Source organism: Hirundo rustica, chromosome 6, assembly GCF_015227805.2.
Source record: "Hirundo rustica isolate bHirRus1 chromosome 6, bHirRus1.pri.v3, whole genome shotgun sequence".
Taxonomy (NCBI): domain Eukaryota; kingdom Metazoa; phylum Chordata; class Aves; order Passeriformes; family Hirundinidae; genus Hirundo; species Hirundo rustica.
The window spans coordinates 27,915,768-27,942,231 of record NC_053455.1 but is presented as its reverse complement, the minus strand read 5'-3'; the positions used below and the strand labels follow the sequence as shown (position 1 = coordinate 27,942,231).

General features: G+C 41.5%; 2 protein-coding genes across 5 annotated transcripts in view; both read right to left on the bottom strand.

Annotated features, from left to right (window-relative positions):
* Positions 1 to 26,464, bottom strand: part of LOC120753635 (uncharacterized) — a 66,831-nt gene that overhangs the window by 32,889 nt on the left and 7,478 nt on the right. The window contains exons 8-14 of the mRNA XM_058420900.1: positions 26,058 to 26,142; positions 25,265 to 25,281; positions 24,601 to 24,705; positions 23,949 to 24,437; positions 22,470 to 22,672; positions 20,942 to 21,424; positions 1,253 to 1,273 (exon numbers count right to left, since the gene is read on the bottom strand). Of these exons, the coding sequence (XP_058276883.1) occupies positions 1,253 to 1,273; positions 20,942 to 21,424; positions 22,470 to 22,672; positions 23,949 to 24,437; positions 24,601 to 24,705; positions 25,265 to 25,281; positions 26,058 to 26,142 (1,403 nt within the window). The remainder of the gene's footprint in view (positions 1 to 1,252; positions 1,274 to 20,941; positions 21,425 to 22,469; positions 22,673 to 23,948; positions 24,438 to 24,600; positions 24,706 to 25,264; positions 25,282 to 26,057; positions 26,143 to 26,464) is intronic.
* Positions 184 to 26,124, bottom strand: LOC120753633 (acyl-coenzyme A thioesterase 1-like). Of its 4 annotated transcripts, XR_009207909.1 has the most exons (6): positions 23,949 to 24,726; positions 22,470 to 22,672; positions 20,188 to 21,424; positions 11,456 to 11,628; positions 10,330 to 10,413; positions 184 to 1,352 (listed from the first exon to the last, which is right to left on the bottom strand). XR_009207909.1 is itself a non-coding variant. In XM_040066057.2 (3 exons), exons 1-3 carry the CDS (start codon positions 25,974 to 25,976, stop codon positions 20,822 to 20,824), a joined length of 879 nt encoding a protein of 292 aa, XP_039921991.1. In that variant the 5' UTR covers positions 25,977 to 26,124; the 3' UTR covers positions 15,358 to 20,821. The 4 variants fall into 4 exon arrangements, 2 of the variants coding, with proteins under 2 accessions (XP_039921991.1, XP_039921990.1); XR_009207908.1 differs by lacking the exon at positions 10,330 to 10,413; XM_040066057.2 differs by lacking the exons at positions 184 to 1,352; positions 10,330 to 10,413; positions 11,456 to 11,628; positions 23,949 to 24,726 and adding an exon at positions 25,904 to 26,124 and having other exon boundaries at positions 15,358 to 21,424.

Genomic DNA, 26,464 nt, shown 5'->3' with positions numbered 1-26,464 from the left:
TGTTCTCAGAAACTGAGGGGAAAAAAGTATTTTTTTCCTTTGCTCGTTCCCAAAATATTTTTGCCATATTTCTTTTCTTTAAACTCTGGTAAAAAATAACTCATAAACAACAACAAAAAAATAAACAACTTTATTTTACTCTATCTCAATTTTTTCAATTCAAAATTACCATGTGAAACTAGGAGCTATAAAGCAAGCTTCAGAAATGCCATGTTTAGGACATGTACCATTTAATTTTGGAATAAAAGCTTTCTAATTTTTCATTGTCTCCTCCTTGCCCCATTCTGAGCAAACAACATAGACAATCTGAAATTATTTTAGATCTTTGAATATTTTCCAAACAACCATTTTCAGTACCTGCTGTTAATTAGATCAAAATACCGGGTTGTCTGTCTGAGCAGCAATCAGGTGATAACATATATAAATGAACTGTCCTTCTGGCTATCAAGATCTATCCCTGTTTCAGAAAAGTAAAAGGTGTTATATCCTCTTACCTATCTCCTGAACCACTGTTATCTTAAACAAAGACATCATACAGTAAATCCAGTATCACTGGCTCTTTTTCCTGGCCAGAGTAAGAGAACTACTAATTTCCTTAGGTGCTTTGTAGGTGTGGTTGTAAATATGGCAAGATAGTGATCTTTGCAGCTTCACGGTGAGAGGAAGCTGCTTATTACTTACCTGGGGTATCTGAGGACTGCAGTGTTACCTTTCCAAGACACGTCAATGTAAAGCCACACACTGAAACCTAGTGTGTTTATGTTTAGAAATTGTTCTTTTATTTTAAACCAAGTGATTGCTGAGCATCTAATTGAAATAATAATTGAGTAAGATATTTCAATGTCATTCCACTCAAGCCAGTTTCTCAAACCTTTATCTTTAGATCTTATTCAAATAGTCTGACACTGATGTCAGTATAAAATTGTTTGTGCAAAGACCTCAGAAGAGTTAGGTAAGTATTACACTTCACCACTTGGCTGACAGGAACACTTGACTTATGGTTATGGTATTCAGCTTCAAATTATCAAGAGTAGGGCTTCTTTTTTACTTGCCACCTACCTCTCATATTTATTTAATTGTCACTTTTTTAGAATCAAGAGAGTAACTCTTGCTTTCTATTATTGTTTTTCACTCTCTATGACTACAAGTTCTTTGGGGCAGGATCTACTAAGGACATGTTTGCTACTGGAAGTTATTATACTGGGCAAGAGTAATTCAAAAACAAAGGTTGCAGAGATTGTATGACCCATACAGCAGCATTTCCTTTCTGTTTCTGTCCAATCCTTTTTCAGTCCTGGATGTGGGTTTCTTCAAGATCCGACCTCTACATGAGCACAGCCCTTAGACGTCGTCTGAGAAAGAAATAAAAGATACAAAATAATTTATTTCAACTAATATGGAAGTCATCAAGGGTTCAATTAATGCATTCCTGCCAATAACTTGCTGTCTAAGTAGCCCTTCAAAAACAGCAAGAGTAAAACAGTAGTGGGCATTCTCACTGTGCTGTTCTGTAGGTTGCCATTGTCAATGGGTTTAATTAGAGGTTGGTATTACCAATTCTTTTAAAAAGGTAGCATCAGCCAACCTATGTCCTGGCCTGTGTAATCTGGGATATTTTAGTGAAGCGTAAATGAAAACAAATGAAAATGAAAAGAAAACCACTGAACTGAGCACAGAGGCAAGGTAAAGAAACATAGAATCAGTCAATTCAGGGAGAACTGAACGCATTCAAGTGTATCACCAGTAGCTCTGGAAATACCTGCAAAGTGTGCCTTTATAGCAGGCACACTGATCACTAAGAACAAGTGAATACTGACACAGAGCCCTTGGTAAATATCTGAAAGTGCTCAAGTCTTAAAAATACCTAACGGCCAAGGTTCATGTTGCAGCAGGAAATCTAAGAGCTAGTTGTACGTAAAACACAGTTTTGCTCCAGTCCAACTCCCAAGCTTAGAAAGCCCTGCTTTTGCTTCACAGTACTGGCTCTGGAACTCCTCTGGTGTAACATAAATTGTTACACTCATTTGAGGGGCTGAAGCAACAGAAAACTACTCTTCTCCTTTTCCTGAGGAATTTCCAGGGCTGCCCTTCTGTAGTGGCATGCAGCCATTACCTCAGCTTGAGCTCAGTAGTGGGAATCTGACCATGGACAAGCAGCTGTTCATAAGAGATGTCCAAAGCATCAGCACTCCAAGGGAAATGAGTATCAGAGGTGGAAAACACATCAGACAATTCAGAGCAATGTTCCTCCAAGTGAATCATTACAGTCTACTGATCCCACTACCACAAAGTCATGGGGCTTTTCACTACTTCTTTGCAGGTATCTCCTAAGGTTATTGAAAGATCATCAAATTTGAAATCTGAGTTTTTTCCTTTCTGATGTCCTTTTTTTTCTTTTTTTAATACAAAAACTCTAGAAATCAACCAAGTTATACAAACAATTTAAAACAGAAAAACCAGAGTTTGACTTAGTCATTAGAGTTATTATGAGATTCGCAAGCTTATTTACAGCAATTAAGAGCCCTGTGACTCGCTTCTGGTGAACTATAACTTCTGGCAGCAGAAGACAACTTCAGGGGTTCTGCAGAAGATTGGAATACAAAGGCTCCTTCTGCATTGATGCTTATCCCTGTAGAAAATATTTCTGATGAGAAAAATTTCTTGCTTAGGTGCGTGTCTCTTCTTCCACTCAACTTGTACCATTTCTGTGACAAAAAGAAGTCAAGGTTTTCCTAATAGAGCAACTGGGAATTTGCCTTGCTGAAAGCACTCTCAGCTTAATTCCAGTGGTACAAAAGCAGCTTTCTGCCACCTGCTCCCCTTACGCCAGGAGAGAAGGCAGACAAGTGTGAGCAGAGAGCCTGGCACTTGAAACACAGTGAGCATCTCAGCTGGTCTCAGGAAAGCTGCTCTAACCTGTGCCAAGGCAGAGTCATCCTCAGAGCCTGATATTATCTCTGAATGTCTCTGTGTATGCATATTAGGTCAGGGTTAATTCCTCTGTTTCAGCAGCACATAAAACATGACACTTGCATAACGCTGCAATTTTAAATGCTTTTGGTCTAGTAGAAAAAATATTTTTACAGGCACACATCCTTTTTAATCTCTTAACTTATATAATACCTTGGGAATTCTGAAGCTCAGAAGATTTTTAAAAAAGTGCTTCTTGAAACCAGATAACTTAGAATAGAAAATTATACCAAAGCCAAGAGAAATGACTAGCCTTCAGCATCTCAAGGAACGAGGGTACTTTTAACTCTGGCAGGTAAGACACGATATGGCCAACAACGGAAAAAAGTTTTGTGTAGGTCATGAAAAGCATTGAGTCTGTTCAGAGCAGAACATTAAATTAAGCTACCTCCACTGCCTTAATTGGCAGAGGATTCCAGACTTATGTGGCAAAGACCCAAAATCAGATCTCCTGGACCTAGCCAGGAAGAGTCTGAGCTGGGGGAGACGCATTCACTCAGAGACTCTAGCTTCCAGGGGCAGAGATCTGATGGAAGATGAGATTTCAGATAATCACCTCTCCCATAAACAGTTCCAGGAAGCTCACCCACAGCTGCTGCCAACGCAGCAGACCACAAACCACTGCTGGTGCCTTCCCTGCAACACACGCAATTTGTACTCTGCAACCCTTCCCCATGCAATAGACACATTGCAAAGTGGCAGAGACCCTTGCTTTGTATGATTCAAATCCACTAATTGTTGGTCTTCCCTACTGTGTAGTTACACACATACTGAATGCATTTGTCAGCCAAGTACTAGCAAGCAAACTGAACCACAAAAAGGTAAAACGTCCTGCATCAGTGCTGGGAACTGGAATGTTCATCCCACAGAGGAAATCATGTTGGCACGCCTCCGTAAAAAGATTTTACTCCCATATATAAGAAAGATTTTGAAACATTTCTGGGTTGGTGCCTGAGCTGACATGCCAGGACCTTGCCTACACAGCTGTTTTGGCTCAGCAGCCCCCTGGGCATGCTGGGAGCGTCACTGCTAAGAGATCTAGGAAGCTGGAAGCAAAGGAATTGACCAACAGCCTAAGAACATCTAATGGGCATCTCATTCACCTGCTGACCAGCCTAGGGGGTAGCCCCTGGTAAGAGGGAGAAGCCAGCAGTGTCCTGTCATCACTGAATGACGGGTAGCTAGAGGAACAGGCCAGGTGGGTCAGCAAGGCGTACAAAAACATGACAGCTTTCCAAGCAGGTTTCCATGAAGCAGGAGAACCAGCCAACCCAGCAATACAGAATCCAATCAACATTTTTAAACAGAGAAGTGTTGCATCAGAAAATGTATGACCAGCTCTGTTCATCAGACACTGCTTCCTCACATACGCTAAAACTGGGAATGGGAAGTATCTGACTGTTGATAACACACCACATATTTCCTCCTCCTCCTCAGACCTGATACACAAACAGCTGACAACTTGGACAGATATCTGGAGCATGGAATGCCTTGTGCAATAACTTGCTTACAGTAGAAAGAGGAGAGAGGAAATAAGTTTTAAAATGGTAATGTACCCCCTGCTCTTTGACTCTGTCATAAATCCTTTGTAGATCTTAGGTCAATTAATGAGAAATTTGTTTTGTGAAATGCAGGTAGCAACAGCCAGTTCACCTGAGATCACAGAAACTGCTGCAAGTCAGAGGAAAGACAAACTAATATTGTAATGAAAAAAAAAAAAAAATCTGAATACACCTTCCATTTATGAACACAAACATTGTATACTGACACTCTCAATGTTCAGAGAAATTGAGTATATTCCCCATCAAGTGTCCATATTGTGAAAGGCATCAGTTTACCCAAGGTCAAGAGAGCATCAAAAGGTCCACTAGCTGTGGCATAGATCAGAAATGCGTCCCACCCTCTGAATTAATACTTTAAGATGTTTCTTGTTCCACATAGGACATTGTTTAACCTTATGTGGTTCTGAATCAAATTAAATGAATAGTTGCATTACATTATTACAGATGCAGCTAAATGCTCTTCACTTGTCCCAAGCAAAACATCCTTCATCTCTGGGGGGAATAACCTGGGAGTCAGAAAGTTAATTAATGGTTTCACGTGGCACCAGGGACAGTCTGTAAGAAGCGGTGAGCAGGGCAGTTTAATTTTCATTCAATATACCCACGTACTAGGGAGTCTATAGTAAAAACTCCAGCCGAAGATACTGTGATCTCCATTGCAAAAACAAGAAGCAAAGATACTGTAAAGCAATTTGATGCTTTCCTAAATAAGAGTAGATCTTAACAGCTATTAAAAACCCCTTTCATCCCCAACATTTGAAAGAACTGTATAGGGGAATCCATGTCAATCCATTTCAGCCTCTAGCGACAGGAATATCTATTTGATATCTTAATTCTAGTTCTGGTCATGATCATTTGGGCTCCACTTCCTTCCTTCTGATATATGTAGTCATCGCCATTATGTGGTCTGTCTGTGTCAGGACAGGGTTCAATGAAAAACATTCTAACAACAGAGCATCTCGGGGGTTTTATTGCCAGCTGTGTAGAGTTCAGCACAAGTAAAATCCTCATCCCTTACACTCTGTCTCCTGTCCCTCACCACTCCAGATTACTGAGGGGAGCTAGTCAAAATTCAGCCAGTCAAAAAACAACTCACAGTAAAATGCTGTGAAAACTGAAAGCCATGTCTTTGCTGTTGGAAAAGATGTGCCAAAAAGATTAAGAGACATCTTCCTGATCTGCAGCGACTGGTAATTTACTAGTAGGTCTTGTGCTTAGACAATTCCAGCTTTTCTGCTATCCATTTAGTAGTTAACATATGCATTTAAAAAGCCAAAAGCTTTGATCTTCTCTGACACTTGCACACATTCCTCTCAGGAACAATCTAATTGATATTAATAGGATAATTCATAGGTAAAGTGCCACCTCAGGTGCACCAGCACTTGATGAACTGGAGCACAACCAAACAGACAAAGGAATATGCACAAAACATCAGCCCATTTTCCCCCTCTGCTCCCTGTGAAAACCAAATGTATCACATTTTTTCATAGGTTTAATTATTGTTAAACTCCTGTTCCTTCACTTCTATTTCTTCGTATGTGTTGGTGTTTGCGTTGGTGTTTATGCATTCAATTCGGACTACAGATCTTTTTTGGACCAAGGAACTTCTGGGAACTTCAATCACTTCTAACAAATCACTTCTCTCTTGACTTTTCCCAGTGCCACAATACCATAAATGTAAATAAATTATATTTCTGATCTTGAAACCTGTGTTAAAGCTAAACTATGTATGTTCCCTCCTACACCTTCCTTTCACATGGTGACCCCTGACTTTTCTCAGCCTCCATACCACATTTCCCCCCCCCGCCACGATAACTAAATTTAAATCAAAACTGGATGATTCTCTTTTATGTGTAGCTCAATCAAACATGAGGAACTTAATTCAGGCATTACTGGGAAAAATGCATACATTGGGTAGGTCCAACTAAATATCCATAGATAACTTTTGTTTTAAAAATCTTTTTCTTCCATCTTCAAGATTTTCCTTATATATCAAACATATTTTAGAAACCTGTAGTTGACCTATATCCAGAGGCAGTGATGGTCTCTCTGATTCATAAAAAGCTTCAGATGGAGAGGCAAGCTGTTCCCATTATTTCAAGAAGACTCACTTTTTAATCTGTGTTAGAAACTAACACGGAAACGCCCTTGGCACTGATATACAGTGCACCTCTTCCAAAAAATAGGGGTACTAAAGCTTCCCAGATAATACCTTGCACAAGATAACACATAAAAGTTTCCTCAGAAAGAGCCTTGGTTCCAGGGCCTGAGGTTCATAAAACCACAAGAGGAGGAAACACCCATCCTTCCCTCGTTTCACAGCTTTCTTCCCTGAGCAAACATTTTGAAGACAGTTCCTGGAGACAAACCTTGAATGATTTCCTCAGCCAGTTTCCTTTTCTTATTGGTATTCCTATAGTAGAGGCACCAACCCTTCATTTGCATCTCATCTGTGTCAGAGGGTTTCAGTCTTTCCTGTTTATAGTTTATATACCATCATGGCAGCAGTGCCATTAGGATAATTATAGTTATGTTGGGGTTCCCCTGCACACTACCAGGAGACGCTTTGTGTCTTAGATAATGAGGTCAGCAATTTCCAAGATTTGCAGAACAAGGACAAATTGTTTTGGCAATATGCCCAACTTAGTCCCGAGCTTGACCTATTACCTTCCCCCACAGGAGACCTCCATCTACTCTTCTGCATTACTGCTTATACCTTCTGCTTTAGGCTCTTTTTCCTTCAGGATGAACCATACCATGTTTTATCCTCTTCAGAAGCTCCCATACTGAGGGCCACCACCAGCACAGAGGCCAGTGAAAAATTTTTCCAATTAAGATTATCACAGAAGCAAGGGTGAGAGGGAAATAGGAGAAATCATAGGCCAAAGTCATATCTGAGTAAGTTTTTTCTAAATAAACACCAGTGGAACATACTTCTAAGGTGGTTTTACATTGCAAGTAGCAAGAGGAAACACAAAGCAATCTGCTATTCACAAATGTACACACAAATGGACTCACAAAAGGTCTTCCAAACCCACCTGTTGCACTGTTGCTGCCTCTGCAAGGAACAGGACATCTCAGCTCTACTGCAGTGAGATCTGACAGTACGGGTTTTATTTAACATTTAAACTCAGGTCACATTCAAAGCCAAACTAACACAGCTAATTCCTCAGTTCATACCATTGTACTGAAATTCATACTGAGGCACCTGAATTTTCAGAGCATCAATGCTTTGTAGACCTAATAATTCTAAATATGATTTGACTGCGCACTTAAATTGAAGATAAGGCCCTCAAAACAGACATATTACAAGTGAATTCCTTGTCCAAACAGAATTGGTAGCAAAACTATCACTAAGAAAGAGCCACCCTAAACCAGCACTATCGCGTTCAGCAGCTCTGCAGAAAGTAAGCTCCATACAAAGCAGAGCAGCTGGCTCAGGGAAAGCATTGCAACTACCTAATGTGCTAACCAGCAGAGCAAAGCACCATGCACTCTGCATGGGTGTTAAGCCATTGCCAGACATGTATGCTTCCTACAAAACAATAATCCAACCTACGCGGACTACCGGGGTGTTAGCACAGGGCCTGCTGCTCCAGGCTCACTTACCACTCACAGAAGAAACAGTGCACACCAACTCTTAGCACTGTATGAGATTTTGCAGCCTTTTGACACACCCTGAGCCAGATACCATCTGTTTGGCTAAGGCTCGTACTGTATCTGTACACTGTTTCTCTCACTGTTGCTATAGCTGTACATTATGAAACTCCTTAAACACGCAACGCATCAGGTTTTGGCACAGGTCTGTTGAGCAGGTGTGTTGTGCAATGCATTCTTCAGAACTAGCAGGGATTAAACAGCATTTTGTGGGTCCCAGGAGATGCAGTTTATGTTGCTCTGAGCACCATAAGGCCAAGTTTCCTCTATTCAGCAGAGCCAAAGGCTGTTGCAAACTCAGATACACAAAGACAGAAGGAGAAAAGAACAACTATGACTGAAGTTTAAGACGAGTCCAGCACAGATGAATTTTTAAATTTCTGACTTGCAACAGTTTAAGATAAAGCTTTCTACACAAACATGTTCCACAATGCAGACATGTGGAGAAAAAGTGCTTCTGGGCTAAAAATTTTCTGACGTATTCCAGGAAGGTAAAGGAAGCTGAGAAAGAGATGTTTTGTCTAAAATATCTTCCTAAAACTCTCCCACTGTGAAGCTTTTGTGACCTTGTCACTTTTGTTCAAGTGTCTCCTTAGATAATGCCACATGGTTGGGGTATTTTGAAAATTGGGAGTTGCTAGGCTTTATGGCTAGAGGGTTTGGTGCCTTAAAACACAGTGACACCATGTGGCAAATCGCTTAGGATGGAAACAACGTGCTAATGCAAAGGGCAGCGTTCAATTTTCTTCTTTGACTTTATTGAAGTTGTCTTGGGCATGCTGGAAACGATATTAACTAGTGAGAGTAAACAAGGTTAGAACATCTGAACAGGTAAACAAAGCCAAAGCAAATGACCATTTTGGATTTCAGCACATGTTCAAAAGTCTGAAGTTTGCAAAATTGTCCAGTAAAACCTACATGTAAGTTCAGCAAGTAAATACCCATAAGAACAGTTTGCATGTACAACAAAACATCAGATTCACTCAGCAGATGCAAGCAACTTGTAGAACTATGACTCAGCGTCCTCAAAAAAGCGCATCTGGAAGTTGCACGTAAATATCTACGGTTTAATTCTGCAGTAGTATCGCAAAATCTTGCAATTAATTTTGAAAATGGTGATATTTTTTCCTTGCTCTCATGGATTATTTTTTTTCCAAACTGATGCAGATACCCCAGCTTATTTTTACAGATAGTTCTGTGCTAAGTATTTAAAGTCACAAGTGGGAATACTGCTGCTAGGAATGTTCTCAGTAGGTTTGTTATCACTCTGCATTATATAATATAGTGACTGATGAGATGAATCATCTCTCCCTAGCACAGTCTTTTTTCCCAAATGAGGTGCTGCACATTGGAAAGGTTCAGCTCATGAGAAATGGATCTCTTTGAAAGACAGACACATACACATGCAGGCAAACAGGTAGATGAAAACTGAATACAGAATATTCCTCAAACAGAAAGAGAATAATTTATTAATTAGCTCTTCACAGGGAATGTATTCACTCAGTAGTACTATCAAAAAGTTAATTTTCATTAAGAAATGTGTATTTTGAGGCAGTGGTCAGAACATCTTGCTCTCAAGAGCGGAAAGGAAGTGAAAATGCAACAGTATGACTCCCAGTTGCACAGGCTTTGCAAAGTCAGTGTGCCACCAATGTTGCCTTTTTTACTTATTAGAGAACGTGCTGGTGTAATTTTTTGCTATTCTGTATCTAACTCCTGGAGAGCAATTTATGTCAATACTATCACAGTGCATTTGAATGCAAATGAAATTGGTTAGCTTGAAAGGTAATCTAAAAGGCCTTTTACCTACATATATAATAGTTTCACCTCTATACATAGCAGTCAGAGTCTAGGAAGCACCAGCTAATTAGATACAGGACTTTCTGACTGTTCAAAAGAGGAGTTTGAGTTGAGGAAGATTACTGACCTGACCCTTCAAATTTTGTCACCCTGACTAGTGAGATTATGCTGCCATCTTGTGACCTGTAAATTTTCCTTAGCTACAAGGGACAGAATTTCTCCCGAGACTGGAAGGACAGTGTACATGATCTCCTTGGTACAGAGGTGCAGCAATGGTGCTTGGAGCAGCCGACTCCTCTTTTATATTCAGGCCCACATTGTCTCTCCTTAGCTTTCTTACCTGCATCTCACAGGCTGCACCCTTCAATGGCTCCTAAAGGAGGTGTTGTCCATGGACAGGCCTGAATAGACAGTAGAGGCAACCCTGCATAGGGGATGAAACCCACAGTTTAAAGGAGTAAAAGTTCGTAATAAAGGCTACAGAATGTCCCCCTGCTGCCACGAGAATCATAAGTTCTGGAAAACAAAACACACACTTAGCCAGCAATTGAAAATAACAGTATACACTGAAAAAAAGAAAAATACATATTCTCTACAGCTGGAAAGCATTATTATAAATGATTACATAGTTTTGTACATTGAGGATAAAATTTTACTCTCCATCTTCTCAAGTGTAAAGCTTGTATATTTATGTTAACATTTTTCTTGCTTGAAAAAAAAAAAGTTAAGATTCACTGTATTCTAAATATGAATAGGGTTGTTCCATCTGTTCACATTAAATAAAATAGCTGTATGTCAAGTGGTTATGCTCTTCCCTGAACAATACAGACTTCAGCTGCGCAGTGACACAGCATTTTGAAATACCTGGAAAAAGGTTAGTGTGGCTGCAATCATACTGAAAAGCAAGCTGGGATCCCCTCTCCTAGCAATGCCCCATTCTCTCCTCTCACCCCAACCATCATGTGCTTCCGTCAGTGTGTACTCCCACAGCATTTTCGAATTGAAGCCACAGAATCAAATCCTAAAGTGCTGGCAATACGAAATGCGTGGCAAGGCAGGAGCAGGCACACACCAGGAATAAGGAGGCTTGAGGGCTCTGAGCCAACAAGGCAGCTGCTCTGAGCTCAGATACATTGTTGGGGAGAGCCCACAGGCTCCATCCATCCCTAAAAGGTTCCCTCAGCGTCTCTACCTGGAGACAAAACATCAGTCTTTCCTCACTACCAAAACCTCAACCACCATTATACACCCAAATCATACTTCCTTTCAAATCCTTGTTTGCCAAAGTAAACAAAAGCATCCTGCCCTTAGTTTCTGACCAGAGTTTCCAGGATATACTCTATTTTTTTCAGGATATGGCATAGCAGAATAAGAGCTCCCAGCTAGCCACTGAAGATTATGTTTATCCATACAATCAACCACGATTCTAGAATATGGAAAGAGGATAAATGAATTTCTGTACTCACCCAGCATCCATTTCTGTAAGATGTTGATCATGTTGGCACCAATCTAATACTTGTCGATGTGTAAAATCCCACTGATAACCATCGGAAATCCTTCAGGATATGCGCCATTTTTTCTCGTAGTAATCTCATGGTCAAAAATCCTGCAGACAGTGTTCAGGACTCCACCTAGTGAGCTGAAAAAAGAAGTCTTTAGAGCAGGCAGATATTGCTAAAGAGACCCTTCCTTTCCTCTGACAGGGGTAGAAGACCAACTTAAGACAGCAGAAGGTATTCTGTTGTCAGAAAACCTTTATGAATCCAGACTATATTCAGGGATTGCTGATGTTTTTAGTGCTATGGAAGTAAGTCAGGGATAGATAGGAAATCCATAGCTGGCAAGGACATACCCTTTTTCTCTTGCAAACTTAATCCACATACAGAAATGGACAGCCACATATTAATGAGAGAATAGTTCCCAGTAGAAATCCTTGTCATGTCAGCATTTGCATCTCCATATTCTTAAAGCCCAGTTACAGACATACAGATATTCTTAGATAACATCCACCTCTACAGTAAGGGTTTGTGCTGGGTCTGCCATTTCTTCCTCATTTCACAAGGAGGGCTTAAGAGTTACCAGAAGCATTGAGCAAGCCCTTCTGCCTTAAGCAAAAATAATCTTTAAATCTTCCTAATATATAATATACTCTCTGTTGCAGTAATATATAAGGCTCTTTCTTCTCTGATACAATCCCACAATGGATTCAGGTTGCAGCAGCAGTCCAAAGATGCAGTGGATTAACAGAGGAGTTAAGTCCATACCAGTGCTAACTGAAGTTGTGTTGTAGTTTGAAAGTCTACTACTGATCAGACAAAAACCTGAGATCTGATAATTACTACATTTCCTTTCAACATACCTCATCACAATAATCTGATCAACTGTATTATGAGAGATACAGAACTCACTTTGCAAAGTTTGTCGAGAATAAGAACTCAGCATAAAGCTGGCATTCTTCTAAAGAGAGACATGAGGAAAGAAAAGGAGAATTCAGGAAACCTAATGGAAAACAAACTAAAATAGGAGAAGGATTAAACAAAGGACCAAGAAGCAATAAACTGCAGAAGCTCAGACCTCTGGTTGCCTGAGGGGCAACTGCAGAAGAGAATTTTGGTTTAGTCTGTGGCTGTTGCCTGAAAGTGGAGGTAGGTAGCATGCTGCGCCTGCTCTTCCTATGGTACTGGCAGAAGACAGAGCTGAGGGTGCTCCAGAATTGCCAGCCAAGCAAACAGCATCATGACATTTAAGCTCATCATAGTATTTCTTGTTTCAGAGAAACATTTTTTAGATGATTATTGGCTTTTCAGAAAACAGAGTGCTTTTTTCCTTCTGTTTTTCAGCTGAGAAGTCCGTTTGGAGGCACACAGCCACATACTATCATTGTCAGAAGCATGAAAATATTGAAAACATCCTTAAATATGCTTTCAGTCTTTACACCTCTTCAATGAAAATCTAAAACCCATGAAGAAAAATCCTGCAAAGATAAAAATATTCCTGACTGTCTCCACATGGAATCTCGCACTGGAGAACTGGGGATCAAAGCAAGGAGAAACTATCCTTACCATCCACAAACACTCATCTGCTCCCAGAAGAACTATATTTCACATACTAAGTAACATTCTATCTAAATCTCCTTGACTCTGGGATCTGTACATGCGGTGACCCTCAGAAAAATCACTCTGTTTTTCAGGTGTAGCAGGAGGCTCTGTCCTCCAGGAACCCCACATCGTGAGGAGAATTCTGCACTGTTCTACAGACAGAATAGCAGGAAAGTAGCTGAGACATGCATAGGCACTGCTGAAAGCATGGCCATGGTGATTTACCCCGAACAGCTTGCTCAGAGGTCACAAAAGAAATGTGTTTTACTGCGTGAGTGCTACATGAAATGACTCCGTTGCCAAACCTGGCTAAGAGCTGGAAGAACTGCAGAGTATACACAGGATTTATGAGATTAACCTCTGGATTCCTTCCAGAGCCCAGGAAATTGCATTCCTTTGAGGTCTGGACTGATGTTCGCTGATAATATAAAATTATGTTCTTCTGCAAGGAGAAGAAATGCAAAGCAGAAACACTGGAAATCCAAATAGCCTTATGTGGGAAACTGAGAGGAATGAAGAAGGATAACAAGGATCTTAAAATATTCTTACTCTCCTCTCAACCCAGCTGAAGGGAGAACCTGCACATGGGAGCAAATTAGTTAAAAAGTCAAATGTTCTAAGAAGTTCAAGCTATCTTTCTTAAATTTGTGATTTGAAAGGTAGAGTGGTATTACCTGCCTCAGCCCACCCTCATCCTCTGTGTGGTGTCTGTTATAAGGCTAATAATGCAGACAGAAATGATAAAAATATCAGAAAGGAAATGGAATAAGCAGCAAATGAAGCAGAGAGAGAAGACAGCTCTGGTCTGAGTATGACTGGACTCTCTCTGCGTGGTAACTATTAGGCACTAGCACCCTTCAGGTTCAAAGCTTTCTCTCAGGCCTCAGAAGAGGAAAAAGCTACTTAAGGAGATGGATGGCGTTAGCTTTTTCTAAACAGTTCTTTTGCTAGAGGACAGCGTTTTTTTAGTCTGGACAAAACAGATCTTAGGAGCCAGAGACAACTGGAAAATAAAAGACAGAAAAGTTACATCTATCTCTGGTCTTCCTCCCCCCTCTTTTGGGCATAGTATTCCAGATGAATCAAGGGAAACACAGACAAGGCACAGCTTATATCATAAGGAAACTAAATTACCAAATGACTCACTTTGCTTTATATTATGTGAAAGGTAACTCTCGGTAAAATAAAGCTCTCATCCCATGAAAAAATAACAAGATTTCAAAACCTATTGGTCTAATGTGGAATGAAATTTAAGCCTTTTTCTTAAACCCATCATAAGCACTAATGCACCGATAAACAACAACCTGCTGATCAGAACACAAACTTGGGAAATGGGAAAAACCTCATCAGACAAAGCCAAGGCATGAGTTTCAGCTTTCTGAACCCCAGGGAGAACCCCAGCTTTCAGGTTAATGGGTATTTCAAGGAGACTTTTACCACCAATCCTTAAGAGGATAAAATGCAGTTACACAACTAAATGCTAATCTTTTCCCCAGTGGGAGAAAACCTATTTTTTTAATACTTTCCTTACCTCAGGACTCTCTAGCAATTAGAGAACAAAAAACTACATTATTGTCAAGTCTGATGAGTGACTGGAAAATCTGAATAGAATCAACAAGAGAGAAAATAAGTAAAATTTGTTCCTCGGTTTCTACATTGACCTCAAAGTGAGGAAACTTGAGAAAATTTCTATAACCAGTCACTAGAGCTTCAGTAATGGAAAGTAATTATTATCTCTTCATAAAAGCATTTGTTCTCAATGTCCCAAGACAGTAAGTGTACTAATAATAACAGATTGTGAAACCTCTTCGTTCAGAAAGCAAACAAAACATGGGTTTCTTTGACTTGTTTATGAGTAGATTCTGTGTCCTGTGTTAGCTGGTGATACCATCACACGTTGTCTGACACAGAAAAGTGGATTCACCCTGTGGCTGAGTAATGGGCACTGTGCTGATCCCTGGAATCCCAGAGCAGGCAGGGCTCACCGTACGCTCACCTCTGGCACTGCACTGTGAAACCATCTGGTTTGTGGACCTGAGCCACGGTGCTTTCACTTGCACATGTCTGTCTCTGCCAGAAGGAGATTTCTGCTACATGCTACAGAAAAAAACAAGCAAACAACCCATCCAAAAAAACCCAAACCAAAACAAAGAAGTTATTACAAAACAGTTTTGTTTTGTTTTTTTTAAATTATATAATATCTCTACTTGGAAGGGACCCATAATCTTTTAGTTTACCTTTGTTTTGCACTCTCCGTTCCACCCCTGCTTTCCAACAGACATGTGCCCACACACTCACATACTTCCCTTTATGAGGGGGAGAAATTGAAAAATTGATACTCCTTGAATGTACACTTTCTTTTTTTCTTTTCTTTGTATGCACAACTTATGTACAATTCATACCTCTATTTTGGTTAATTTTTGATTTGTCTAGCTGGGTTACAATTTTGATTTTGGGTGCCCTGGAATTGGAATGGTCTGGTTTGTGTCAGTGGGACAAAAGCAAAACTGTTAAAGATAGAGGAAAAAAAGAAAGCAGACATTATATCCTCAGGTGAGGGAAGACAGCCATAGAAAGAACAAGATTCCCCAGAAGGCTTGAAAGAGCAGAATTGCCCCTGCACATTGCTGATCTATGTGGAGCCTAGGAGGTCTCAGCTTTACATGGAGTGTAACGCCATGAAAGCAGTAAGTGCTGAGCCTCTTAGTGATTCAATGTGGTATTTCCACCAAAAAGTACAGGCCACCGGCCTCATTTCCTTCCACTACAACAGTAGTGATGTCATTAGGTATCAAAGTAGTTTTCCTGCATCAAGAAGACATATCTCTGATCTGAAATAACCCAGACATGGGAGAAGGACTGGAGTCAGAGCACTGTGCAGCCAAAAACAATCCATTTTGAGTTACTACTGGATGTTCGAGAATGTCAGAGTAACACTGTCCAGGGACAGACTCTTGTGGATGGCACAGGATTATTGATTCAAAACTACCTTGCTGAATTCATAGCATATTAAAATGATAGCAGTGCATTTAAACTTCCTCTTCTAGATGAAAGCAGAGATATGCACAGGCTCTGTTCCTATCCAGGACATTTCCTTTGAGCCATCTCTCCAGCTCATCTCTCATCTGACATCCATATTTCACAATTTTGTATCCACAGTCAAACACATCACTCCTTCAGGACCAGATCCACTGTAAACAGGGGCAGCACACAGTGAGCCACCAAGCACTCACTTCACTGGACACAGAAACGGATTCACGATTTAGAATCAGCTGGACTAGTGATTACAAACATAACCAAAAACTGTACTAGATTCTTACTTATCTTGGCACGGTATCGCTCACCTCTGCTTCTCCTGACAACCCCATGCATGTTCCTGCTGTTTCCTTCTTTGATGCAGCAGAACATTTTAATCTGGTTTTTTTGTTCTGTTTTGTTTTCCACTGGATTACCTCTTAGTTAGATCACTAACCAGAAAAAAAAGCATGACTGTCTCTCTGTGCAGCAAGGTACTCTTTTAAGAGTTAAAAGAAAACAAAACAAAACCACACCTTTCACCGAAGTGATTTTAATTTATGTTTATAAATTCCCAGTCTAAACACAAAATGTTGAAAGTTCAGTAGCTAAAGTAATTGAAAAGATACAATCCTAAATAAATAGAATGTAACTAATTTAATTATTTTTCTCTAAGTGTTATCCAGAGTCAGGATACAGACATTTTTAGGTTTAATGCAAATCTTGCACAGACAAATTTTTAAGACTTAGCATTTAATTTTTTTCCTCAACAATGAAAAATAGCAGGGATATTTTGCAGTGCATGCTGCAATCTTCTCCCCAAACTTAAAAAAGCATCACTTTCTCTGTGCTTTATACCACATTTGGCTCAGATTCCATTTCTGAATAACATGTACATAGCACTAAAAAGTGTAGAATAGCGATTTTTTTTTTTTTCTGAAATGGCAGAATTCTAATTTTGTGGGGGTTTTTTGGTTTTTTTTTTGTTTGTTTGTTTTTAGCAAAATACTGAAATAGAAAAAAAATTTATTGTTTGTATTTTGTCACTAAACACCACTGGTCTTCTCCCACAGCTTGATAAGAAATTATCTGGTCATGTATTAAAGAACTGACTAAGTTTTGAATTTAAAACAACAACAAAAAAATCTTTAGACTTTCAAACACACACAGGGAACAGAAACTGAGAAAAGTGATTTCTAAATTACACCACACAACATATAATCTCATCTTTCACTTCATTCCTCCTCTTCTGTGGCCATGAAACAACCTCGTTTGAAGAGGTGATACTCCCTCACCTGAAGAAGCTCCTAGGCTTAGAGGAGCCTATTTGCATTGAAATTTTCTTGCTCAGCATAGTCCTTATTAAAATTCCACTGAAGCTTCAAATACCCACTACTTCTGCAGAGACAGCCACTTTATCAAAGATGTTTCACCTCTTTTGCACCTGTGGTTCACTTTTTGCTAATAAAGGCATTTTGACTACTTTCATTCTGCAGTTCCCTCCAAGCTAGAGTGTGTGTATCAAAGTGCTTCAGGGTCAGTTTTCAATGCAAAGGTGGAAAATTTTAAGAATGTATTGGGCAAATCATCACTCTCCATTGTTGCCTCATTCCATGGTAGCTAGGGAAATCATCCTGCCCTAAAAAAGCATTGCAAGACATACTGCTCCTCATAGCAGCTTACATGTGGGGAGATTCTCAGTTCTTAAGAGGCTTGTCACAAGCTATTCTTATTCTCAAAACAGAAATGCAGAGCAGAGTGCTAAACAGTGGGTGACTAAGAATCAAGACGAGATCTTTCAGCTCAAGCTAGTCCTTTGATACTCTATTTTATCTGAAGCACCTTTCAATTACAAGCAGATTACAAGAACAGATTTTCCCATCCAATTTTTATTAGATTTATCAGTTGCGCACAGGATCTCTTGCAGCGAAAGGTCTGTTATCTTTAATTAAGTAATAACTTTCACATTGTTCTTGAATAATGTTGTCTATATTCAGCGGCCTAGAAAGACTGTATAAAGCACTCTGACTCAGCCTGCAATTAGTAAAATACTGTCTTGAAAAAAACCATGACCCTACTGGTCTAAATCATCTCTTCAGCAGAAGAAATATTAAGTAGTCGAAGTCTTCAACAAAATGCTGAAGAACATGCTTAAGAGTAGGCAGAAATGTTTTACTGAAATTAAGCCATATATTTTATATTAGTCTGGCACCGGTTTCCAGCTTCTATTTCCTGAAGGTAAGTTTCAAATTTGAGTTTAACTTTAAAAGTATTCCCAGTGCAACTGAGTTGCCCTGAATATTTTCCTGTATGTGGCACAGAGCTGCTCAGCTAAATCAGCTTTTTCAGTCTTTCTTGTCAGATGCCATCCAAGCGATAAATAAAGGGCTTTTAAGTGGGTAGCAAAGCTTTCATTCCAGAGCAACAAAAGAAAGAGGTCCTGTGTGCTGTTGTGATCAATGGAGTCACCAGTCAGCTCCCTTCATCCTCTATTTTCTGCTTTTTGTGAATCTGACTGCCAAATGTGACAACATAACAAATGGGCAAAAGCATCACTGATCACAATGTTGATTTACTGACGGAAAGTATTTTTATTTGTAATGGTAGCTTCCGATATTAATATGTTTTCTCAGAAGGTCATAATTTTGTAATTCAAAGTATAGATCTGTAAACTGCCCACTGTAGGCTGGGAAAGCTCAGTTTCCCCTCAGAAGGGATTAAAATAGATGGGAGTTATCCCACAGGCTGGAAAACAACACACTGTCTTGTATAAACCTCACCATGTTCAGTCAAAATAAAAGAACATAATTACTCATACCACAGAGAAACTTGCAGCCTAAGGCCCTGAGTCTGAAAAAAATGTGGATCAGCAGCCCAGGGTTTTTTGACTGCTTCAATAAAACAGAAAAATGAGGGAAAAGACAATGTCCCTTACTCAGATGAAAGTGCTTAAATGTGTTTGACTTACTTGTTGTTATGTTGCTCTGCTGCCGGTCCTACCCACTTGCTAAACATCTGGAATGACCACATCGACAGGCACATAAGGGACAAACAAATCAAGTAAGAGGCAACAGCACAAAACTTGATGATGGGTATGGGTGAGCAGATGTCCCCACTCTAACTACTCGCACCTTCACCTAGGTGGTACCCATCTACCAGTCTGAGGAATAGGGGGTTCAGGAAAACCAGAAGTACCTGAAGGGACAGTCTGTCTTGAATATATTGTATGAGAGAGTCTCCAGCCCTCTGAGGCCCAGTGTGCTTATTTTGAGTAACCACTGCTCCCTGAAGCAAGAAAAACAAGGGCACAGTTTCTCCCTCAGCAGGATCCAGGCTCCTACAGGGCTTTTGTCTCAGCAGGAACTGGAAACCAGGGACTACGCTGTCAAAGGCAAGATTTTTCTGTCTCGGTGCAATGCAGAGACTTCTAGCTCCTGCTTGCTTCTATAGTCAGGGTGTGAGTCTTGACTGCTCTAGGACGGAAAATTTGCTCCACTGATGCCACTTGATATATAGCTGCTGTTTACCACTACCCCACAAAAGCACAAGGTAGATTACAGCCCCCTTAGCAGGTTTGGACAATGGTAAAGGGTCAGAAAATGCACGTTCTTCCCAGAAGGTGAGGTCAGTCCTCTCTTGAAGAGCGGCATTTCTTAGCTGTCACTGAGCCCAGAGCTGTCTGCTGGAGTGGCAGAAAATGACAAGACCACTGAGACAGCCCACCTCACTGGGCTCCTGGTAACTCAGCAGCAGTGGCTTTACTGTTCTTCCCCAAAACGGAGACAAGCTAACTTTCACCATATGAGAGCAAGGACTTGGCACATCTGTATCACCCCCATCTTGAACACTGTGCAAATCCACAGATTCCATCACCTCTCTTCCCAACAGGAGGTGAGGACTTCTGCTCATGACCCCTTCAATCAAGTGAAGTAACAGCTTGTGGCTACACCAGGATTGTTCCTTAATGTATTGACAGGTGCACAGATGGTTGAAGGTTTCATTCAAATAATCAAATCTCAAGCAAACTGTGCGTACACAGACACATTGCACATTGCACTCACTGAGTAGTGCAGTGAAAACTTTACCTTAATATGGAACTTCTGTGGAGTGAGCAGGAGACACAACCAGGGTAACCTGCATAAGATTCACTTCTTTACTTCACTTTGAGGTACCAGAAAAAAGAATGTTATCACTGCACTTCAGATTAAGCCAGAAGAGTGCCTCTTCCCTTAGCTGAGATCAGAACTACTGCAACCTTGTTACTACAAAATGGGAGAAAACAATCTACCAGGAGGAAAGATGAGTGTGCTAATGTGTTGTCCAACAAAATTGTTGTTTATATGTAGGTTAGTTAAAGGTGCAAGACTAAACCATTCGATGGAAAACTCCCCCTGTGAGAGTATTTCCTCTTATGGAAGGAGATGGTTGCAGACTGAGAGCAAAGATAGCTCAGGACAAATGAGATTTAGATGACGGGATGCTGGGTGGTTTTTAGACTACAGCACAGAGACAGACTAGATGGTGCCAATCCACTGTGAAGCTGGGGCCAGAAGTCAACTGAAATTCAACTAAAAAATGGTAAATTACTTGAGGAATGAAAATAAACAACTATGCAACAGTGAGGTTTAGAGGAAGGCAGTCCAGGAAACTTCTGGTGAGTTTCCAAGATGCAGTGAGTGCTGAAATACCATCCCTGGCCAGCATCTATGACAGCTTCCACTACAGCTTGCTCTTAGGGGTGTCTGAGTCCATCAAATGTTGCCAGAAAAAGGCCTGTATCCGGCGCCATGCATCTTCTTGGGCTTTAGCATGCTCTCTCCAGTGCCCTCCCCAACGCACCATCATCCCAAGCACCCTGTGGATGGAAACTTTACACAGGGGCAAGTACGGCGGCTCCAAGAGGTGGCCTGCTCCAGAATAGGAGTAAAACTCCACTTCCCGGCCGTGCTGCTGAAGGCGCTCAACAGCATCCCGGCAATAGAGGTCACTTTTCCAGTTCAAGTCATCCAGACCAGACAGGAAGAGGAACTTGGCTGAGGACCTCTCCACAGGAATGCGACAATCCCAAGTTGCTGGGTCTGTGTGATCGTCTACGACATCTAAAAAATCTACAGCTCCAGACTCATCATTGAGTTTCATCCTCCTCAAGTCATACGGGTGGACAGGAATAGTGAAGCCATCCCCCTTCAGGGGAACGAAGGAATTAAAACTACTTCCAGATATGCTGACAGCTGCCTTGATGCCAGGTAGAAATGTGGCCATGGAAAGGGCTAGCTCACCTCCTTTAGACAAGCCCAAAACACCAATCCCAGTATCTTTCACCTGAAACAGAATTATGAAAACAATATTATTAACTACTCTTTATTTCCTGAGCTGAAATAACCTCTCCAGTTCTGCTTTCTCACTCATCCAACTATAACCACTCCTATTTTGCCCCTTCCCTCTCTCTGTTCAGGTTATATTACTCCCTCATCTATCCCTCTGCTGAGCCTCCAAAAGAGTGACTATGAATTCTACAGCTCCTCATCATTTCTTCTCCTGTAACACATTTGCCTCCTCTGTATAGACAAAGTGTCCTTGCTCCCTCCACATCCCAGCTCAGCCTGCTCTCAGTACAGTGTCTTTTACTGCTCCTCTCTCCAAGCCACTTTTTCCTGGATTTACTTGCATTGAATTTCTTCATTGCAGTTTCTTCTATACTCTCCTACAGCTGACCTGTTATTTTCTGGTTTGCCTTGGAAGACAATGTTCATTACATCTGAGGCTAAGTGAGCCCAATAGCTCACAATGTTTAGATCAACTTATTTCTAGTGCAGGCACTTCACACTGAATTCTAGATGCTTCAGAGCTCTCTGAGGAACAAGACAAACAAGCAAGGCTGAATTCTGCTCTCACACTGGCTACAATCCTGGTGTCCACGTGACAGAAAGTAAATAACTTTGCAAAACAAATACACATTAAGTAGCATTGCATTAAAATTTTAAATGCTATTTGATTTCTGTTGGTGACTTTTGGGTTAAGTATGATACATTGCCATAAAGTGTCTTTCTTGTTCCACACACTTGTTCAAATACAGCCTCAGCTTCTTAAGATATGTCACACCTCCAGGGCTACAACTGTAAAGAATTCTGCTGTTAGAGTGTTTTATTACTGTCCTGCAAAACTTACTCAGAATGAAAAGCCTGTAATATCTCAGACAGTAAAAAAGTCAATGGATTTTTTCCCTTCTAAAATCTTAAAAGACAAAAAACTTAAAAAAAAAAATTACTATTTCCTGCTTAAGCAATTTTGTACTTCTAATCTAGGAACTGATTATCAAACTGGAAAATTGCTTCAGGAAAAAAAACCACCATAATTTGTCTCTTACCTGCTTCTGCTTCTGCAAAAAGTTCACAGCCTCCTCAAAATAGCTCAGTTCAAGAATCTCTGGCAGAGCAGGGATATCTTCAAAGGACACGTAAGCAAGAGCCAGAGTCACGAAGCCTCTGCTAGCCAAGAGACTTGCTCTGTATTCAATAAGACCTCCTCCAGATCCATACAAATCAATAAGTCCAGGGAATGGGCCAGGTCCTGCAATGAAAGGAGGGTGTATACATAACCAAAAGAAAAGTTCTTATGGGTGTCCTTTTGTGGTGCCCCTTCAGCACACATCAGGACAGTAGATATCAGAAGAAAATCATCCTCTGAAGTTTTCCACGGTGGGTATCATTCTCAGGAACACACAAAATGACTGTAAGGACATGAATTTGCACATCTTTTCTCTCTTAGGAACTCATCACAGGAAGTTCACATGTTGGATGTGCTTCTCATCCTGAATTTCAGCTGGCATCGGCCTACAAGTCCTCAGGCCATTTGAGGATCAATGAAGAAACAGTATTACTGCAGGAGTGGCTCTTCCTTAGGAACTACGCTAGCAGGTATGCCATGGGGGGCATACTTGGGCTATGAAAGATACTCACAAAAGCCGGAACTGACCTGTGCCAATTCAGGCTTCAGTAAGATCTGAGTAACTACCCCTGAGCTCCTCAGCTCTCCTGTAGCAATAGGACCTTCCTTTCCTGATGCTGGTCTGCCCATTCTCATAGCCAGATTTCCTTTAAAAGATGTGGCATTGCTGCAGCTGCAAGGGACTGTTTGGTAATTACAGAGCAAGACAGCCACGTTTAAGTGCCATTCAAGGAACAGAAACACTTCAGGCTTAAAGCAGCTTTGCACAGAATCCATTCTCAGCACCGTCTGAGTTGTACAGAGTTGTAAAATATGGCACCTGTTTAATTAAAGACTTTGATTTTCCCATTTGTCTCCCATTTCCCCTAAACACCCCATGCAGTCCAGCTGCTCAGTCAGGAAGAGACTTCTTTCTTTGGTTTTTCCTTAGAGACGGGTTCACAACCTGCAGGAATATCTGTAGCAGCTGCTGAGGGCATGGTTCTTCAGCCTAGGCTGGCTGCAGCCTGAGTCCAGTGCTCCCACCATGCTTTGTCATTTTTCACTCCGCAGCCAGAGCTGTCACGCATTACAGATCTGCCAAGGACCAGGGGCCTCTTTGTCCTGTCAGCTAAACTAGGACAACCAGGAGAACTCAACTAGAACAACCAGGAGACACCTTGTGTTACCACTGCTGTCCTCCCTGCACCACCAAACCCCTGCCTTGGCCCTTACCTCACCCGGGCAACACCTGCCCCTCTTCGCTCTGCCGTGATGGCCCAGGTGCCCAGACCTGGCACAGGCTGAGGGAGGTGTTAGCTGAGGCTGTGCTCTGGGGGGCTGACTGCATTCAGGGACCACGGGGCATAATACTTGGTGTCAGTCATACCTGGAAAACCAGAATGGAATTCAAACTCACCAGGAGGGAGGAAGAGGGTTGCTCTGAGACGACCTTCTCTGACCGAAATCCTCTTCACCCCTTCTGCTAGAAACCATCGTTCATTGGTGCATTTACCCAGCAAGCGGCTCATGTCCCCATGGCCCTCAAACACTTCCAAGTCCACACAGAAAGGGGTCAGCACGTTCCTCTTTGCCAGCCGCTTATAGGGCGTTTTGGACTGCAGAGTCCAGAGCAGCCCCATCGGCTCCACTCCCAAATAGCTGCCCCCCAGCGCTGGGGAGCGGCTGAGGTCCAGCTCCCCGCTGCTCCCAGCCCTGTAGAGAGCGTGGGCTTGGAAAAGCTCCCCGGTCTCGTCCACCAGGCTGGCTCGGAGGGTGACCGCCTGCCGCGGCTGCAGACCGGCCACACGGATCTGCACAGGGTCATCGAACAGGCACCTGCGGGAAGGCAGGACGGACACCCGCGCCGCCATGCCAGCTCGGCGGGGCGGAGAGCTGCGGCCCTTCTCTGCGGAGAGGCGCCGCAACGGCGTGAGACACCAGCCTCAGCGACCTGTCCCTTCCCGGGGGTCAAAAGCCCTGCTCGAAGTCCAGGAGGAATCACCGTGACCACTTCCTCCAGCAGCACGGGCTGCCGGGAGGCGTAGTTCAGAGCACGCCTCGCTCCAGACTCTCCGCCTCGGGGGGCACGGTGGCGCCGGCCCTTTGCACGGGCACAGGCTGGCACTTGTCCTTGGCGAAGGACAAGTGCTTTTGCTTTCGATCACAGAGCGAGACTAAATTAAAAACCCCAAAGCGGCAAAAAGAGATATCCAAATTGCCGTGCCTCCCAGCTGCAGGAAATTCCAGATTTGACTGCAGAACTGGCTTGGGAGCCTTTGCCAAGGCACAATAAACACAATCAAGCTGGAAAGCCTACGCAACATGACATCTTAATCTAGCCACGAAACAAAGGCTGCTCTTGATCTCTCTCAAGCTTTCTGCAATTTTTAGGTAAGCACCACAAGTTAAAATGAAACTTTATGCTATAACTATGTTTCTTTAAAAAAGCAAAAGAAATAGACAGACTGAAAAAACTACTATATTTTTCTTCCCAGTAATTAGTTTTCCCCATATTGATAATGTTTCTAAGTAACTGCTTGAAGATTTGACAATAAACAATAGCTTTTGCTTTTCATAAACAATATTACATTTTTGCAATGTCTGTGAATTTAACAGCCTTCTAGTCCTACCCTGGGGGTCTCAACATGTGAGTAATCTCATCCCATTCTGTGGAAATAAAAATGGGAACTTTGGCTCTTTGAACCATGCTCCTGGCTCAAACAACTTGCCTACCATGCACCAAGCAGCAACTAATGGCAAAGGAATGAAACAATCAATGAGCTTACAAGCTGCAGAATCACACCTCATGCCATGAGTCCACAGATATGCAGATTGAGTGCAGTTCTGGCACAGCAATTCTGAAACCATCCCTGAGGATGCAAGAGAATGCAGCTACATTTAAATACAACAGTGAAAAGAAATAAAAAACAGCAATAAAAACATGCAGCTTTTTATTGGAAAATAGCCAACACAGACTTTTGCATGTCCTCCTAGATGTCCTTCAGCCATTGTTTACGTTGGGAAAAAAACCAGTACAGAAATAAGCTTTAAACTGACCTATTTATTGAAGAAGTTGTAGTTTCTCACCATCAAAACACAACAGCCACTGAACATAGAAAATTACAACAGGACAGACTTTTGCCTTAAGCAGAATGCATACATTGGACTGTTGCAGCCTGATGCATAGAGCAGATCCTTCCTTGTCCAGTTGGGTTGTTATGAAAACAATCTGTAGGTCTGAGCAAACAGTCAGGGCTTCCACTTCAGGATTTTCAAAATCTGGATTGTCTCCCTTCACATTTTATTTTTGCTCACCATCACCGAGGCAACATGCAAAGGCCAAAAAAATCCTATTATCAAATTTCTACTTACGAGCCAAAAAATCTGGCCAATTGGTCTGGACTCTGATATCAAGAAAAACAGCCATGATGTGTTCAGCAGGCATTGTTGACCATAATTTAATCTTCAGATGATTGTATCACATCAGAAGCAGACATCACAAGCTTGAGTCTCCCACCTCTGCTACAATATTTTCACAGTTTTTGTGAGACAATCTAGTAGTTGATAATAGCTGTACTTAATGTCATATTCCATGTCATACCAATAATTCACTGAGGAGACAAAAAAGGGGGAAAACATTCTAAGGCTAGAGCGTAATGATTTACAAATGTGTTCACAGATTGTTTTACACTGTTCAGTTAGTACAGGATTTTCCTTATGACTGACTGAACTTTGAAATGAGCAAATCTCTGACTGCAGCTGAAAGTAACAAAAGCAAACAATGGAGTTCTTCAATAGCGCTGCCAATGCAACTCTGTCTTATCCCAAACCAACTTCAGAATCTACCCTGGAGATTCACTGGAGCAGATGACAAAGTGCTTAGGAACAGAAAATATATGCTTCTATTTAGACAAAAAATACCAAACTGCAAAG

What these genes read in the sequence shown, in the direction of transcription:
- LOC120753633 (XM_040066056.2), bottom strand. Translation starts at nt 24,402, where the DNA reads ATGGCGGCGCGGGTGTCCGTCCTGCCTTCCCGCAGGTGCCTGTTCGAT. An exon ending in AACCCTCTTCCTCCCTCCTG is followed by an intron (nt 22,673 to 23,948) that starts GTGAGTTTGAAT and finishes CTTTCATTGCAG; the next exon opens with GACCTGGCCCATTCCCTGGA. An exon ending in TTTTGCAGAAGCAGAAGCAG is followed by an intron (nt 21,425 to 22,469) that starts GTAAGAGACAAA and finishes ATTCTGTTTCAG; the next exon opens with GTGAAAGATACTGGGATTGG.